This window comes from Artemia sp. Qi Xiang Cuo, chromosome 5 (genome assembly GCF_049724085.1).
Source record: "Artemia sp. Qi Xiang Cuo chromosome 5, ASM4972408v1, whole genome shotgun sequence".
Classification (NCBI taxonomy): Eukaryota; Metazoa; Arthropoda; class Branchiopoda; order Anostraca; family Artemiidae; genus Artemia; species Artemia sp. Qi Xiang Cuo.
The window spans coordinates 13,366,521-13,383,665 of NC_142798.1; the positions used below are offsets into that span (position 1 = coordinate 13,366,521).

At 34.4% G+C, this 17,145-nt stretch overlaps 1 protein-coding gene across 1 annotated transcript; it reads right to left on the reverse strand.

The window, feature by feature from the left end:
• Positions 1–226: 226 nt before the first annotated feature.
• LOC148951830 (ubiquitin-protein ligase E3A-like) lies at positions 227–16,928 on the reverse strand. The gene is made up of 5 exons (XM_089089347.1): positions 16,741–16,928; positions 13,443–13,598; positions 9,424–9,635; positions 1,599–1,774; positions 227–362 (listed from the first exon to the last, which is right to left on the reverse strand). Exons 1-4 carry the CDS (start codon positions 16,843–16,845, stop codon positions 1,768–1,770), a joined length of 480 nt encoding a protein of 159 aa, XP_088945473.1. The 5' UTR covers positions 16,846–16,928; the 3' UTR covers positions 227–362; positions 1,599–1,767.
• Between the last annotated feature and the right edge of the window lie 217 nt (positions 16,929–17,145).

Below are 17,145 nucleotides of genomic sequence, written 5' to 3' on the forward strand. Positions count from 1 at the left end.
CCAAATTTTAAGAAGAAAAAAAATTATTGTTGTTTTGATAAAAAAAATTAGCAAAGGGGATAAAAATGCAAGCGTTGTTTCTAGAGGAACTTTCTTGATTTAGTAGGAAATGCATTATGTAATATGATGATACTGGTCTAACAGGTTCTGTAGATAAAGTAAAAAAAAAAAAAAAAAAACAGAGGCTAGAAAAGCTCAATGATTATTCTAACTAAGAAAACTCTACCGTTTGTTTTCAGCAAAGATTGTTTTTCGTCAGCTACAGGGAGGACGAGTAGTTGATCCGGAATCAAAATTGGTCAACGAAGCTGATGTCTACGTAGATAAGGATGGTACCCTATATAGTGCTGTTCTAGGTGACGCTGAAAAAAAAACTTTTTTGAAGTGTCAGGTACTCGAGAAAACAAACCGTAAGTGTAACATACTTCTGCTGCTTTTTTTTTCTGTTACGTTGCTTTTAGAGCTCCCCTGTGGCTTAGCAACTTATATAAGGATTGAAGTAGGTATGGATACGAGCGAAAATGATAAGCTTAATATTCATTGAAGGGGGGCCAATTCTTGGCCCCCCAATTCTTGGCGTGTTGTATCGGACAAAATTGAGCGATCACAAACATCATTTGTTTATGAATGGAAAACCAAAATTTGATTTTCTGTAGATACCTCTCACAATAAGGAACTCTTGAAATTTTTTCCAGATTTATTATTAGTTGAATTTTCTCAAAAACTGCATTTATAATTTTGGCCAAAGTGTCCGAACCAACCCCACCTATTAGGGTTGTATCGTATAGGCTGGGGCTTGAACTGGACAACTTAAAAAACAAAAAAAAATCTACCGGTGGTCCTGTAGAAACAGTAAATTCGTCTATAACACATTTTTTTTTTTTTTTTTTTACTTCGAATGCAGTTTTAAAAAATTATTAAAATCATAAGATTGCCTGATTAAGCCATATCGTATGGTGAGAAATCAAATTCGAAGCTACAGCTTTGAGGCACTCTACTGATTCCTTTCCTTCACTAGAAAAAGGTTAGTAGTAGTGGTAGTGTAATTTTTTTTATTAAGTATTAAATAATGTTTTTAATCTAACTGTGTAGTTTCTTTGCTAAATAGTAAAATTTCTTCGTCATAGGTTGAAAAAAAAAAAATTCTAGAGACTTAGGGCAGGCCCACACTACCTTTACATTTTTGCTGTTTTTTGTAAAGCCTGTTTACTTTTTGAAGTAAAGCCTAAAGGCTTTACCCCAATCGAAATGCTCAAATTACAACTATGCCAGAGCAAAAGGCCAAGAATTTACGAGAGTGTCAAAACACAACACATCACATAAAAGATGACACATACAGTCGACATATTTTGTGATCTCTTTATACAATCGAAACGTCATTACAACTAATTTTTCAGTTATTCAAGTTTTAATGGGATTTAAGAAAGCCAAAGTTTTATATTAGATCTCAAAATATCATCTTTGGAAGAATGCCTTCCAATTTTTAACATTCATCTTTAAGTATGTACAAGCAAACAGACTTAGTCAGATAGTATTTTTCAACTTAACTAGAAAAAAAGAAAGGGAATATGAATAAAAAAGGAGATCTCTAAACTAACCAGATGTCTGGTGTAATTGAATTTCCAATGCCCATGTCTCCAGTGACAAAGCTCGTGGCAAATGAGAGCTAAGACTTCTTCGTGGATTATCCATCCAGAGTTGGCTCTTATTAATAGTTCTTCGGATATGAAAATTCCAGTAGGTGAGGTATAAGCAAGCTTTCCTAATTTAGAATCTGAAAACAGAACGTCAGAAAGATTCGTGTCAAGTAAATTTGCATAGGTGAGAAATTAAATTTACATTTTGAAACATTTATTCTGCGAATTCCCTAGTTTTTATCTAAATAAAACATGAAAGAGGCTGTCCCCTCCTCAATGCCTCGCTCTTTACGATAAAGTTTGAATTTCTCACAACTCTATTTTTTTAAACAATGAAAAACTTTAGCGTAAAGAGCGAGGCGTTGAGGAGGGGACTCAAAATTTATATTTTGAAACATTTATTCTGCGAATTCCTTAGTATTTATCTAAATAAAATGTCTAGCTTCAAAGCAAAGCTTTCAAGAGTCAAGTAATTTTGACTACTCTTAAATTTCACATTATTTCTTCAATAACATAAGCAAAATTTATGTTCAAATTGTCTCTTACATTTTTGTAGGGAACAATACCAGCCAGTATCGATGTCAAAGCACAAAAGTTCAAATCTATTTTTTACTCTATCCTAAAATTTTATTTCAATTTTTGAATGATTTTAGACTATTAATTTTTGATACTCAAAGTTTAAATAAATTCATTACAATTGTGAAGAACCTCAGAAAAAATAACCGCTCTTAATCAGATTAAATTAAAAAAAACAAGTTTTTTTTAACTGAAAGTAAGGAGCAACATTAAAACTTAAAACGAACAGAAATTAGTCCGTATATGAAAGGGGCTGTCCCGTCCTCAACGTATCGCTCTTTACGCTAAAGTTTTTTAATGTTTAAAAAATAGAGTTGTGAGAAAGAGTCAAAGTTTAGCGTAAAGAGCGAGACATTGAGGAGAGGACAGGCCCTTCATATACGGAATAATTTCTGTTCGTTTTAAGTTTTAATGTCACTCCATACTTTCAGTTTAAAAAAAACTTGTTTTTTTATTATTTAATACTAATAAAGGCTGACAGGTTGCCAAGCATTGGATTATGAGACAATCCAGATAAGGTCAAACAAAATGCAAAGCATACTTGAACATGGGAAGTAAAGTTCATACACAAAGTACAGTTTAATGCTCAGACTGTTGCTGCAAAGGCTAGTCACACTCTTGGTATATTTAAGAGAACTTTCAGTAGTGTTTCCCCTTGAGGTGTTTCAAAGCTTTAAAGGTTTAATTTGGCCGAAGTTAGAGTTTGGTATGTGCATTGCCAACCCAATTAATAAATCACACCGAGAAACTCTAGAATAAGTTCAGAGATGTACAATTAAATGCATCAAAAATCTCCATGACATTCCTCATCCCTCTCTCTTTAAAAAATTAACCCACCAAAAGAGAAGGGATATGATTATGACATTCAAGCTGCTCAACAATAAAGAGCTTCTCCCAAATATCTTTCAACTGGGTGTCTCTTCAAGAGCAAGAGGACATGATCAAAATCTTTTCAACAAGAGTGCCAATCCAAGGATGCATAGCAAATTATTTTCTAATTGGGTGGTGAGTCTATGGAACTTGTTGACCAGGATTTAGTCTCTTCAGCCTGTATTGAGTCATTCAAGTCATTAGTTGACAAGGGATGGTACAACAAGCCCTCGCAATTAGTTTGGGACTCATCTGACCAGTCAGAAACAGAATCTTCACTGACTGGCGACTACAGGATCATCCCATTATTAGCTAGTGTGACTTAAGGAAGGATTCAAAGGATTACTGGAGAAATTGGAAAGTGGAGCAATGAATTGGGTGTGTGGCAGAGTATCATATGTTGCAGTGCTGGCCTCAGGTGGGTGAACAATGAATTGTAGTTAGAAGCAGTAGTGGTGTAGCTTTACTGCACATGTTTTCTGATTACGTTTTACCTTTGTATCTACTAAGCCTGATATCGGGCTTAATTATGGTAGAGCTTACTTTGCTTGTTATCTGCTTTTTTACAGGTAGCTTATCTTAATATCAATGTCTTTTTCATAGTGTTGAAGAGGGTAAAAATCATGAAAAGCAATCAACTATCTATCAATTGGGATGCTCAAAACATTTTTTTTTCAGAGTGGAACAAGTTTTACAGTTAAGCAAGACTAATCACTCAAAGTCCCTTGGCTGAAAAATCTAAGAAAGTTTTGCATAAGCTACCACCACCTAATCTGGGTTGGTACTCAATGTAGTGAAATATTTAGCATATTTTAAATTAGTGACTAAGACATGTATAAGCTCAGATAGTGCTAAAAAAAAATCCAAAGATTAATTTATTCCCACTCAGTCTTCCGAAAAGTTATCATAAGTATTTTGAGAATATTGACAAATGCTATTACTTACATTAAAATTCTTAACAAACCAGGCAGTAGAAATAACATAAATATAATATTTAGATACAAAAATCCACCTTAATGGATTACCCATATTATATGCAAAAAAAAAAAAACTTTCGTCTGCTTATAATAATCTCACAATCAATAAATTTATCAAAAACTGGCACACAAATCATTTGCATACAAAAAGATTAGAACTTTGAAATAAAAATAAACTGAACAAGAAGTAGTGTCTAAGAAGAACAATGTCTAGATCAAGAAGAAGTGCAGAGTGCAAATCAAGATTTATGCCCCAAAAGAATGCCTGATGTTGGCTTACAAAATGATTTTTTAAATGTCAAATCCTTTTGGCAAACAAGATTGAAGATTAATTGCACATGTGTAGTTAATTGCAGCATTTTGTTGCATTTGAACCTTATTTTTCATTATCCAGTCAAGACTGGGAGCTTTCCAGTCAAGCCTATTAAGCCCTTCTCCAGTCAAGCCTATTCAGCCCTTTTCCTTTTGACTCTCTATATGAGATGCGTTGGACTATTGTGAGTGGTTGCTAATTGTTTATCTTGTGATGGTTCAGTTTTGAATATATGTCTTACAGTAGCTTTTTTGATTCTAGGAACTGAAATATAGGGAATATATTTCTATTTCAGTACTCTGTGTGCAGGTTAGATCAGCTAGGCTCTTGACTGATTGTTAAATTTTTTGATGTTTGAAACACTTCAACAATTTACCTTGAAGGACAAACTGTGCAAAAGTCAGTATATTACACTCAAATAGGCAATGGTAAATTGTTTCATTTCTTGCAAAGCAATGTCTGTGAAGTGGGGAGGAGGAGGTTAAACCAGTAAAATTTAAAAACTGATAGGAGAAAGCCCTCCCCCCAAATGCTTTTGGTTACTTGGTAAAATAATTAATTGGTAAAATTCTGGCGCAAAGCGGCATAATTTTTCCGATGCCCCTAAAATTCTTTGCTCAGTTCAAAACAGACAATGAGAATGCTGACATTTCATCTACAGAACTTCTAAACTTGGTTGGTCAACACACCAGTTTTATCAACTACTGCCATGATTTTATGAATGGTGTCATAATTTTCCGTTTGGTTAAATAAACAGCATTAAAATAGTGAAATGATATGTACCAAAATCTAAATATTGTGTGGTAAATGCAGCGGTTTTACTGACTTGTGTAGTTTTTTTAAATACTTTATTTAAAATGGAAGTTATGCTATTTATTGAAAAAAAAGTTTTTAAAATATTTGGCCCCCCCCCCCCCAAACATTTTGGGTAGTAATGACACTAGCCTCAACTCATTGCAAGATGTTTCAGATATACTATTTTTATAACTTGGTACAAAAGAGAATTGCCAGGAGAATTGCCAGTTAAACTTTTAAGATAATATTCTATGTTTCTAGCAAAACCACTCTCATCAGTGATCAATCAGTTGTTCAAGGAGCACAAATTCCCGAGTGCTTGGAAAAAAGCCTACGTGCGCGCCTTGCCCAAAGTCAAAGACCCGAAATCCAGTGATCAGCTTCGTCTGATTTCTATCACGCCTAATATGGCTAAAGTGACCAAATCCTTTATTTATAGAGAGCTCCTAGCCCAAGTTCAGCCAGCCCTTGATCTGTTTCAGTACGGCTGCTTGAAAGGGAGTAGTACGATGCATTATCTAGTACGTCTCTACCACCTGATTACCGAGTGGTTGGACAAAGGCAGTAGCCTCGTTGACCTGCTTTGAGTTGATTATCGTAAGGCATTTGACTTGATCAGCCATTATACAGCAGCAAATAACTTCGAAAAGATGGGCGCTAGGAAGCATATTTTGCTCTTAGTTGTTGACTTTCTGCGTAACCGCTACCAGTGTCTATGCCCTCTACCCAAGTGACTTGAGCTTGTGCTACAAAATGCGATTACCGCCGTCTCTCTGCGACCTCTAGGACCTGAAATCACTTAACATTGTGGTGGGTCGCCTCTTTATAGAGGCACAAGTGTGCCTCCTTGATAAAATATCCAGAAAAGGTAATTTATTAGTATCCTCAAACTCAACTTTAAATTTAATATCATTATCAAAACTATTTAAATGCTTACAAAATAGGTCTAAGGAGTCCAATTCATGTTTCCAAACGCAAACCACATCATCCATGAACCTACCCCAGAAGCAAGGGGAGATTCTAAAACTGTTTATACCGGAGGTTTCAATGGCATCTATGAATAGATTTGCCAATAAAGGAGAAAGAGAAGCCCCCATAGGTAACCCAAAAAATTTGTCTATAAAACCCCCCTCGAAAACAAAAATAAAAAGAAAATTCATTTACCAGAATAATTAGTCTCATAATGACATCAATATCCAGACTGGCTAACGTCACATCCTGTATTAAATCAAAGTGTTTTTCTAATTTACTTTTTAAAATATCCTCGCATCTTTTTAAATCACAATTTGAATACATGGATACAACATCATAACTGTACAGAATTGAGGTTTCCTACATTGTGAATTTTCTAAATTACTGAGTCAGACAATTCAACTTTCTAAAATAGTATTTTTTTGTTCCCAAAAAATGGACACACAGTTACCGACAATCATATTCACAATTTTTAAACATGTGACAAAAAATTTGACAGAATGGGGTGGAGGGAGGATCCAGTCTTATGGATCTAAAGTACACCGTAGATCTTGGGTGGCGATCTTTAAGCGTAGTATTTGAATGTGTTTTTTTTAAACGAACTTTCATCAATCACAAGTCCAAGCAACTTTATAATTTCCACCCCAGATATTGATAATAGATGCTTTGAAACAGTAACTCGGGTAATAAAGGGGAGAATGATGGCTTTCTACCGTAAACTATGAAGTCAGTTTTCGATGAATTCAAAGCAATAAAAAATGATGAACACAAATCAAAACATTAGAGGATGCAGCATTCAGTTTAGTGTCCAACTCCTCATCATTCCTCTCAGAAAGCGAAACTGCCGTATCATCAGCAAAATGTGTGTTGAGACACGGGAATAACAAAGCGCGGGAAGGTCATTTATATAAATTGGAAAAAGCAGAGGACCTAGGGCAGAGCCCTGAGGTACCTCAACCTTCGAAGACTGAGGAACAGGCGGAGAGAGGAAATTGCCTCAATCTATTTGTTGCTTTCTCTTATCCAGATAATATTTAACTAGGTTCAACGCCGGTCCGCGCAAACCCCAATTATCTAATTTACAAAAAAGAATACAATAGAATATTGTGTCGAATACTTTTTTAAAATCTAAATATATTGCTGCTGGAGTTTCACCTTTATCTAAGCATTCATGAATATATTGGATAAGACCAAGGATAGCGTGTTCTATCTTGTGTCAAGACCTAAAACCAAACGGGGAATTTGTGGAGAAATGAAACGATTTAAGAAAATCATAAAACCTTTGATAAATTGCCTTCTCAAATATTTTAGAAAAAGCTGACAAAATTGAAATAGGGTGGTAATTTGATGGGTTTTCAAAAGTCACCTTTTTGAAGTGGAATTATCCTAGGTTCTTTAACGAGCCTATCCTGCCAACATGTTTAATATTAATGTAACATTTTAATTTTTTCAGTAAATCTACTCTCTTTAAACGAGCAATAACCGTGTATTTATATATTTTTCTTTGTTCAAAGTGGCTCCGTGTTTTTTTTTTAAATTGGCTACGAGAGATTTTCTAGTCTTAAAAGAGGATCTAAAGAGGAAAAAAAATGTACAAGTCATGTCAAATTTTTGAGCACATTTCAAAGGCATAAACTATGTCATTACTCATACACACCCATACATATATGTATTTTTCTTCGAAAACGGCTCCGTATATTTTTGCGGGGGGGGGGGGGGGGAAACAGGAATTCTAGGGTTTTATGAGCTTATTTCAAGAGTATAAATACGTCATTAGCAACGTCACGGTGGTTTTATTGTTTTTAGTATATAAGACACATGAAAATTTACGCATGCAAATTTACACAAGAAATATAGCTAAGTATAAAACACTAAGTGTAATGAGTCAAACAAAAGTAAAGAAAAACCTTTGAAATGTTTTATCAATCAGAATATATATATATATATATATATATATATATATATATATATATATATATATATATATATATATATATATATATATATATATATATATATATATATATTATATATACATATATATATGTATATATACATATATTTGTTTTGAGAGGCGACATGATTTTTCGTTGTGAACAGTGTTTCATCCAACACATTTCTTAGAAAATGGATTTTCATACTCCGTTTAGCTTGAAATCGTTGCAGGGGTTAAGCGATTTGTTTTCGTTAATAAAGCTCAAGTTCTCTCCGGAAACGTTGTCGTTGTTTCTGATGAAAATTAAGGTCAAACATCCTTAAAAAATTATCAAAATTACAAAAAAAATAAAATAAATGTCTTACTATGATCCTGTCGACGGTTTCATTAAAAAATTATTGAAAATAAAATTTCATTATTAAAATCTAATTTTTTCAAATACTACTAAATTATAAGCAATAAGTGGAACAACATGGAAATTTTTATACAAGTCAGTGGAACCGAACTTTAAATGAATATTTCGACCCTATATCCAAGGGTCGTCCTTAGCAAAACATTAAGTTCGATCATTAAAACTGAAAAAAGTTTTTACAAATTTTCAAAACAGCCCCAATGCCATTACTTCAAGGAAGTTCAACCAGGACTAAGAAATTTTAATGTAAGTTTATTTTATATTGTTTTTTTTTCTTCGTTTGTTTTGCCGAGGACAGCCCTTGGATATAGGGTCGAAATATTCATTTAAAGTTGCGTTCAACTGTCTTGTATAAAAATTTCCCTGGTTTTCTACTTGTTGTTTTCAGAAAGGCAGAGTTGTCTTCGTCGCTATTTACTACTAAATCAAAACTAAATCTGGTACAGGACTGTAGTTGCACAGTGGGTTTGACCTTTGCTTGACAGTACTGAACCCATGGATCGAACCTTGGTGTAGCTACATACTGCAGGACCCACGCAGGGATCTTAGTAGTCAAGAAGCGTCGTTAATCCCATTCCTACTGCTACTACATAATAAATTTAGCTTGCTTCGAAAGAATTTTATTTACAAACGTGTTTTGAGCAGAACTACCATATGTAATATTTTAGTATTGGTTTTAATTTTTTTTTACTTGAGCTCTAATGGAGACTTTTAGTTCTGGTCTTGATATTTTTTTCTTTCCATGGGCCCCTTGAACCAACCCAATGTTTGACACAATGAACAACATTCAGATCCTGGTGTCGTATATTGTTTGGTTTGAGACGGGTGTTAGCAGGGTTTTGTAATTAGAGGCCACGGTTAATTCAAAATAAGACGACATAAAATATATGCGAGACACAAAACTTACATGAATAAACATTATCATCATAATTTACCTATCCGTGTCCGGTCCACTTTTTAAAATCGTGATTATGAGCTTTCCCCTGAGGGGGACACGATCGCTTCCTGTAGTAAATTTCAAAAATTCTCGCTTTTTCCTTTCATCAAGGCTACGTAAAACAGACCAAAAACGTACGATAGTATCGCTTTTGAGAGTATAACCACCACCATACTTCGCTATTCTTTGCAAGGCATCGACGTCTAAATCCTAAAATAAATGTTAATTATCATAATGACATATGAACGATTGCTGTCCGAAAAATTCAAAAACAATTTGGAATCACGGTTACTTTGTGAGAATGCCCTCAAATAAACTACTGTAGAACGGGGTAACTTTGAACTAGAAATTTTAAAAAATCGAGGTAATTCTGTGACATTTTTCTTGAAGCTAGTATTTAATGAAAACTATTTTAAAGTTTCCTCATTGGGTGTTTAACTTTGAACATTGAAAAAATTTGACAGGTAATATTGAATAAGAGTTGGAGGAGTTTGAAGTCATACGGTATCAAACTTAAAGTAAAAAAATCCTTCAATGAGAGAAATAAAATATTACTTCTAAAATAAAAGGTAAAGAAAAGTTCAAATTAGAAAAATATCAGATGACCAAAGTTACGAAAAAAAAACTTCTTACTATGAGTGAGTCAAAGGGCTGGAAGATCCCCTCTCCCTTGTCAGAACGGATGGATACAGGTTCTTTCGCCCAGGGAAAATAGAAGGATCCATTATTGTTTTATTTGCAGGCATACCCTGTTCAGCCACTCGTCAGAAGAAAGTGTATCTATCTCCAACACTGCAAATTACTTATAAATATGACCCATGAAGAACTTTGCAGATCCAATGTCCATCCACAGTTATGGAGGATAGTACGAACCCGTTTTGACTGCAATCCTGCTTGAGAGAGATGAAGGGCTGGCACTCGTCGACTCATCAGCTTCCATATCAAACTCACTCGCCCTTCCGGATGCGTCAGTCATGTCAGACTCACAGCTTGAGTCTTCTGCATCCCTAATGCTTTTCCTCGGTGGGATGCTAAGACATTTTCACGTGATGTTCCTAACATATTTGTCAAATCTACAGGCTTACAGGACATCCAGTAAAACTTAGCTGACGTTGTCTATAGCCTCTTGTGGAGTTTGATGGGCGGGAAGTGGATGGTTCTGGATGACTCTGGAACGTGATAAGCAATTGGCAAATACATTCTTTAGATTTTTCTTCCCATTTTAGGCTAGACTCGCCAAAAGTAGCTTCAGATTCTGGGGAAATTTATTTTTTCTCATTGCAGTTTCTTTTGGCTTATCCAATTTATTAATCATCAAGCATTTTCCTCCACACTCTTTTCATAGGAGCGAAAAGGTAACGCCAAGAGGTTGCAGTATATCTGTTGCGTTTAGTGGAAGGCATACAAAAAGTGAATGTTGTTTTCTCTACAGACTTTTAACGCTTTAGCAGAAAAGTGGGAAGAGAGGTTGTCAAACCAGCACAACTTTCACCCCTGCCATTTTTTTAGGCAGATGAGTGCCATTGACATAAGCCACTCTTCAGAAATTTCCCTCTCAAGCCATCCTGACTTAGATATGGCATACCTGGATCGTTTAGGGCCTCCTTGACGCAAAAAGCTATGCATGCCTTTAGCTTTATAGCAGACGAATGGTGGAAGCAGTTCGTCTTCTGCATTTCCACATATCATCAAGGATATTGATCCCTTTGTTACATTCATTATTCTGGAAGGGTATTTGACATCACTTTTAGCAATACATTTCCTTTTCCCTGAGTTGTCAGTTTAGCTAGTCTCATCGTAATTGTAAATATTCGATAAAGGCACATCCTGAAAAGTCACCTCTAAAGTGTTGTAGTACTTGTTCAACATTTCAGATGAAAAAGAAGCTCTTTTTTGGAGTAATTCGCTACGGTTCTCAGTCGAAACTTTGAACGATGTCGATCTAGAAAAGAATTGATGAAGTCGTGTCGAGGTATATTGCTCTTCAAGCAATGTACTGTTATTCCAATTGATACAAGATGCCGTTTTACTATGAATTTCAGCTTGAAGCTTTTCAAGACTCAATTTAAAACGAATAAGAAAAAAAAAACAAAACCAAACAAAAAAAACACACACACAAAACCCCAAGTACAGTTCAATAAGAGTTTCTAATCAAATAATTCCCCTCTATATTCTTAACGACCATTGCTTCTCTGCAAAGTGAACGAGAAAAAAAATTAGTACATTGAAGGCTTGTGGCCTTTAATAAAGGGAATGAAACAGTGTTGCTAGTGATACACTTAATTCCAAGAATTAAATTTTTGCCAATGACTTTTTTCCCTTTTTGGGTGTCTGCAGTTGATTTCGTTTGCCCTGTATTTGCCATGTCTGAAATTTTTTTTTTTTTTTTTAAATCATCATATTTAAACCTATCAAATTAAATTACAAAGGACGCTAGTTAAGTTACCTTCATATTTTCCCTTGTATGTAACTATTTAAGCCTTTGCCTCTCCTATTGAATGCCAAATGACTTCCTCCCAAAGAAGAAATAAAAGTAGGATCGAAGGACCTAGGAAATAGTCAAAATTTTTAACAATAGTTCAAGAGATGAATTTGATTTGCACCTTCCAGGGGTTAATATATTAAAAAGGATTCCTAAACGGTCTAAACAAGAGAGTAAACTTCAATCACTGCACAATTAAACAATTGGTTAGTACAGAACACTGAAATCAATATTAAAGATAAACAAAGGTACTCTGAGCATATGTTCAAAGTTACCCTGGAAAAACAGAATGTTTGCAGGTAGTATTGAATCTATAGACCAGCATTGAATCTATAGGCAGTATTGAATCTGCCATCTTGAATCTATAGACCAAGGAAATGATTTAACCTACAAAATCTAACCATTCGGCTTCTCAACTATAGAAAAATGTCAGATTGAACAGCCTAGTTTATCCAAGTAAAAAAGAATAATTTACTTTTAGCACTTTTGACGATTTGGAACAGTTCAAATTTTCTTGTAAATAAAAATCTAAGATTTCGTCTTAACCTGAATGCAAGAGATACCGACTGATTAAGCTGTCATCTATCAATAATTTAGAAACAAGTACGGTCGATTAATTAAGCGGTTGTCCGAAATAGAGTAATCATTGCTTGATGCTGATTTTGTTACCCATAACTTTCAAAGTTACCCCGTTCTACCGTATAGGCACACAAAACGGAGTTCTCTCAATGATTCCCAGTGGAACAAAGAACGATTGAAACACCCTAAAAACAACATTTTTAGATTTTACCTTTTTCGAATTGAAGAAAAATTCAGATGTCAAACAATTCATGGTAACGAACTGTAAGTAAGGAGCGAGTCGGTTCAGTAGTAACCGAAACCCTGAAAGACAGGATTTTAATAGCAACAGACACATCAAAGTATTGGTTATCTATGCTAGTCTCAAATATGTATAGTCCACCAAATTTAACGCTGCCCATCAAAATCTACAAGTATGAGAAAGTTTAAATAATTTTCGAAATTGATGGGGGGGGGGGACAGATCACAAATTCAAGAGATCTGAATGGAAAACACACCACCAGATTCAACATATCTGAAAACCTTACTGTTTAGGTTTCAATCTCCTGTCTATAAATTCTAGAATTTTGTTGTTTTTTTTTGCCCGAAGGAAGATCACGGCTGCACGTTTAATTTTGTTTTGCCCAGGGGTGATCGTAATCAGCCGATGATCCAAGGGGATCGGGACAGGACTCGTTTAAACCAAAATTATAAGTTCTAGGTCCCTTTACAAGTTAATAAAAGACAGGAAGGAAACTAGCCCCCATCCCCCTCCCCTACCATACCTCTCAACTTAAGTTTTATTCAAAATATCGCTTGTAGGTTAAAGTCCCACTGTTTTTCGCTAAAAAATCCCTATTGTTTGACTTACTGTTTGATTTTACAATTAAATCAAAAATTCAGCTTTATTTCGGTTTTATTTGTGAGATGATGCTATCCAAACAGAAATATAAAATGAAAAAGAAAAAAAAACTTACTGGACTCCCGCAAACAAGCAATGCAATTTCGTCAGGTCTGAACAATCCAGTCAAAATGCGGCTACAAGGATCAATTTTGAATCCTTCGGCGAAGGCTAGAAACTGAGGGGCAATACATTTGTTGAGTAGAAAATCTGCAAACAAATCAACATATTCCTAAAAAAAAAAATGCTAGCAGCTATTGTTGGCATAGAAGACTATAACTTATATGAACTGACTGAAAAAAATTGTCCCTTCAAGAATTTTTATAACTAATTTTTATTATATAATTCATTTTTATTATATAATTCATTATATTATAATGAATTCATTTTCATATTATAATGAATACATATTATAATAATTCATTTTTACTCTTTAATTCTTTTTTTATTATTATTTTTTTTTTGTTTAGAATGTATAGTTTGTTTTAATTTTATGTTTAATTCTCATGGAAAGAAAGGCGAAAAACTCACGTCCTCATTGGGACATTTTCGGCAATTGAAACACAGAAAAGAAAACATGATGATATCAAGTGATGCCAAGGAGGCATAAAAGGTTTCAAAATAGTTTAAAGATGAGATAAGCCTCCCCCCAAAGCAAATAAACTTGTTAACGATATTTCATTCCAAAATTAAGGGAGCTGACCCCTGGGCATGCATGACCGGACCCCCCCCCCTCCAAGAAAAAATTTCAACCATATTTTATTCAAAAACTTAAGGGACGGGAACCCTGGCCCTCCATGGTTCGACTCGCACCCAAAAGAAAAGAACTAGGTAACATCTCATTAAAAACTATGGGAGTTGACTACTGGCCCTCCATGGCCGAATTCCCTCCACCCTCACCAAAAAAATTAACAGTAGTCCAAACCAAAACTTATGGGCGCTAGCCTTTTATGGTCCGACCCTTACCCCTCCCCTTTCAAAAAATTAACGATATTTTATTCAAGAGCTTATGGGAGCCAACTCCTGGCCCTCTATGCCCCCCCCCCCCCCCAAAAAAAAAATTAGCAATCTTTTAATCCTAAATTTGTAAGAGCTGACCCCTGGCCTTTTAGGGCCTGATTCCCCGCTCCCTTCCCAAACAAAGAAAGAAAAAAAAATGTAAATATTTTATTCCAAAACTTATAGGAGCTAACCTATGGCCCTCCATTACCCCCTCCTCCCAAAAAAAAAACAGATTACAATATTTTAGTTCCAGAACTTAGGCCCTCTAGGACCCCTCCCACCTCCCCTCGCCCCCCAAAAAATATTAACGATATTTTATTCAAAACGAATGGGAGCTGAACACTGGACCTCTAAAGCCCGACCAGCCCCCCCCCCTAAAAAAATATTAATGATATTTTACTCCCAAAGTTAAGGAAGCTGAACTCTGGCCCTCCACGGCCAGCCCATGGACCGACAATTGGTAGAACATAATAAAATTGACTCTTTTTTTCATTATTTTTATTTGTAATACTTCCTCTGTTGCTGGTCAGTTTTACATATAATGGAGAAGGACTTTTCCAGAGGAATTTATTCGTGGGACTTTTCAAGGAATTTATCTGTGGGACTTTTCCAGGTAGATGTCCAAGGGAGATTTTTACAGAGTGGGGATTTGACGTGGAGGGGGAATTTTCTGGTAGAAAAACGTCTAGTGCCACGGGATAGTTTGGAAGCTTTGTATTGCATGACACATCAACTTTTAAACAGGTCAAGGACTATATGAAGAGTCTAAAAAAGAACTAAAATAATTACTTTGCACTAAATGTTAAATTCGTCTCGGCAATACACAAATAAATCTAATAATGGTCAAATCTAAGTAATCCTCCCTCTTTTCAGTCACAAACGAAATATTTCAAGGAACCACAGGTACGAAAACCTCTGTTATATTTGTCGAATATCTTTTACTTACTTCATTCAATCACCGTAAATTACCAATTTTGTCCATTTTTAACATGCATGATTTTTTGATTGCGTTCAGAAAGACTAATGGTATCCACCTTTAGTGCAATGTGAGGATTTTAACCTTTTATACAATGTATAATGTCACTCAAGTACCATCATGTATATTTAAATTTTTAAATATTTCAGTATACAGAAAATTTGTTTTTGAATAAGGAATTTAAAAAAGAACTTGAAACTTTGACAATTAAAAACAACCAGAAATGAATTAACAACACTTTCCGAACTAGAAGTTTTTCACTGAAAAATAAAGGCCATATCAAAACTCAAGATCAGAAAAATAAAAATCTACAATACTTCAAACTCAAAACGACCAGAAATTACTATTAAATAATAAATGAAACCCAAAACGAACATAAATTGAATAAACAATCACAGCAGACAAACAACAGATATTAATATACATGAATAAATAAATGTAAAATGGAATAAAACCTTAATTGAATGTGGAAGCCAAGCTTAAAACGAAGACAAATCACTACAAACATGAGTTTGGGTACTGTTTCCTTCCCTATCTGTAAAAATCAAAAACCTCTTGCGTCAGTCTCTCCCCCCCCCGGTGAAATCTGCTACTTCATTGGCATATTTCTGAAACAGAATTAAATTACAAATATTTTCTTTTGTACTTATTACAAAACTGAAAACAGAAAGTAAAAACTAGAGTAAAATTAAATTTTTAACTGATGAGCATTCAGCAATTAATATCATAATAGGCCTATATCAAATATTCAGTTTAATTTTAGAAGTTAATTCTAAGACTGTTCAAGACCAATATAGTTTTACTACAAAAAAGAATTTGGGTACTGCTCCCTTCCCTAACTGCAAAAGTCTAAACCCTACTTCGTCATTAGTGCTTCACCGACAGCAAATTATATTACAAAGATTTTCTTTTCCATTTATTACAGAATTGAAAATGAAAATAAAAATTACAGCACAATAGAATCTAGGACTGATGAGCTTTTAACAACTAATATCATTATATATCAAATATTCAGTTTGATTTTATTAGTTCATTCCAATTCCAAGACTCTTCAAGACACATATAGTTTTCAGTAAAGCACCAATGATGCAGTAAGTTTAATATGGTCTTTACTTTTCTTTGAGAAACTTATTTTTTAGAAAGGTCTATTAATAAATCTTTTACAAAATCAAGGTATAACACGAACATAGGATAATGCAAATGTAGGGCAGATTTATGACCAACGCTGTATCCACTTGTGGGTTGGGTTTATCTGGTCTTAAACTCTCCCCCCTCCCACAAAAGAAAAAAACATACACGGAATCAAATTTTGTTGCGTTTAAGTTTTTTTTATGCCACCCCCTCCCCCCCAAAAAAAGAAAAAAAAATCCTAGACACGGTCCTAATGACGACTTACCTTTTTATTGTCTTGGGTTACCAACACTTGTCTACCATTTGGTTTGAGATCATAGTAGTTAACTGAGCCCAACATATCAGTATAAGTAACAGAAAAGTCCAACATATAAGTATTTTCAAAGTTGTCTCCTTTGTCCTCTAATATCGCACTTAGAGTCCGCTATAACTGCTGTGATAAAAAAAAAAAATGAATGATTAACAACAAAAAATAGTTGAAGAATCTTCATTTAAAAGAGAACTCAAATATGATAATTATTACTTCTTATATTCGTGCCACAATGAAGAAGATACAAAAATTCAATCAGAATCCACAGACACAAAGGCGTTCGTCCGTAGCCCTTTATGAGAGAAAACATTTTAGTCATTGATAATATAATTGGTGCATAAAAAAGGAATAAATAAGAGT

Excerpts from the sequence above, each read along its gene's own strand:
- LOC148951830 (XM_089089347.1), bottom strand. The coding sequence starts at position 16,845 with ATGTTGGACTTTTCTGTTACTTATACTGATATGTTGGGCTCAGTTAAC. Across the intron at positions 13,599-16,740 it reads TAACCCAAGACAATAAAAAG|GAATATGTTGATTTGTTTGC; the intron begins GTAAGTCGTCAT and ends TTTTTTTTTTAG. Across the intron at positions 9,636-13,442 it reads TGCTTGTTTGCGGGAGTCCA|GATTTAGACGTCGATGCCTT; the intron begins GTAAGTTTTTTT and ends CATTTATTTTAG.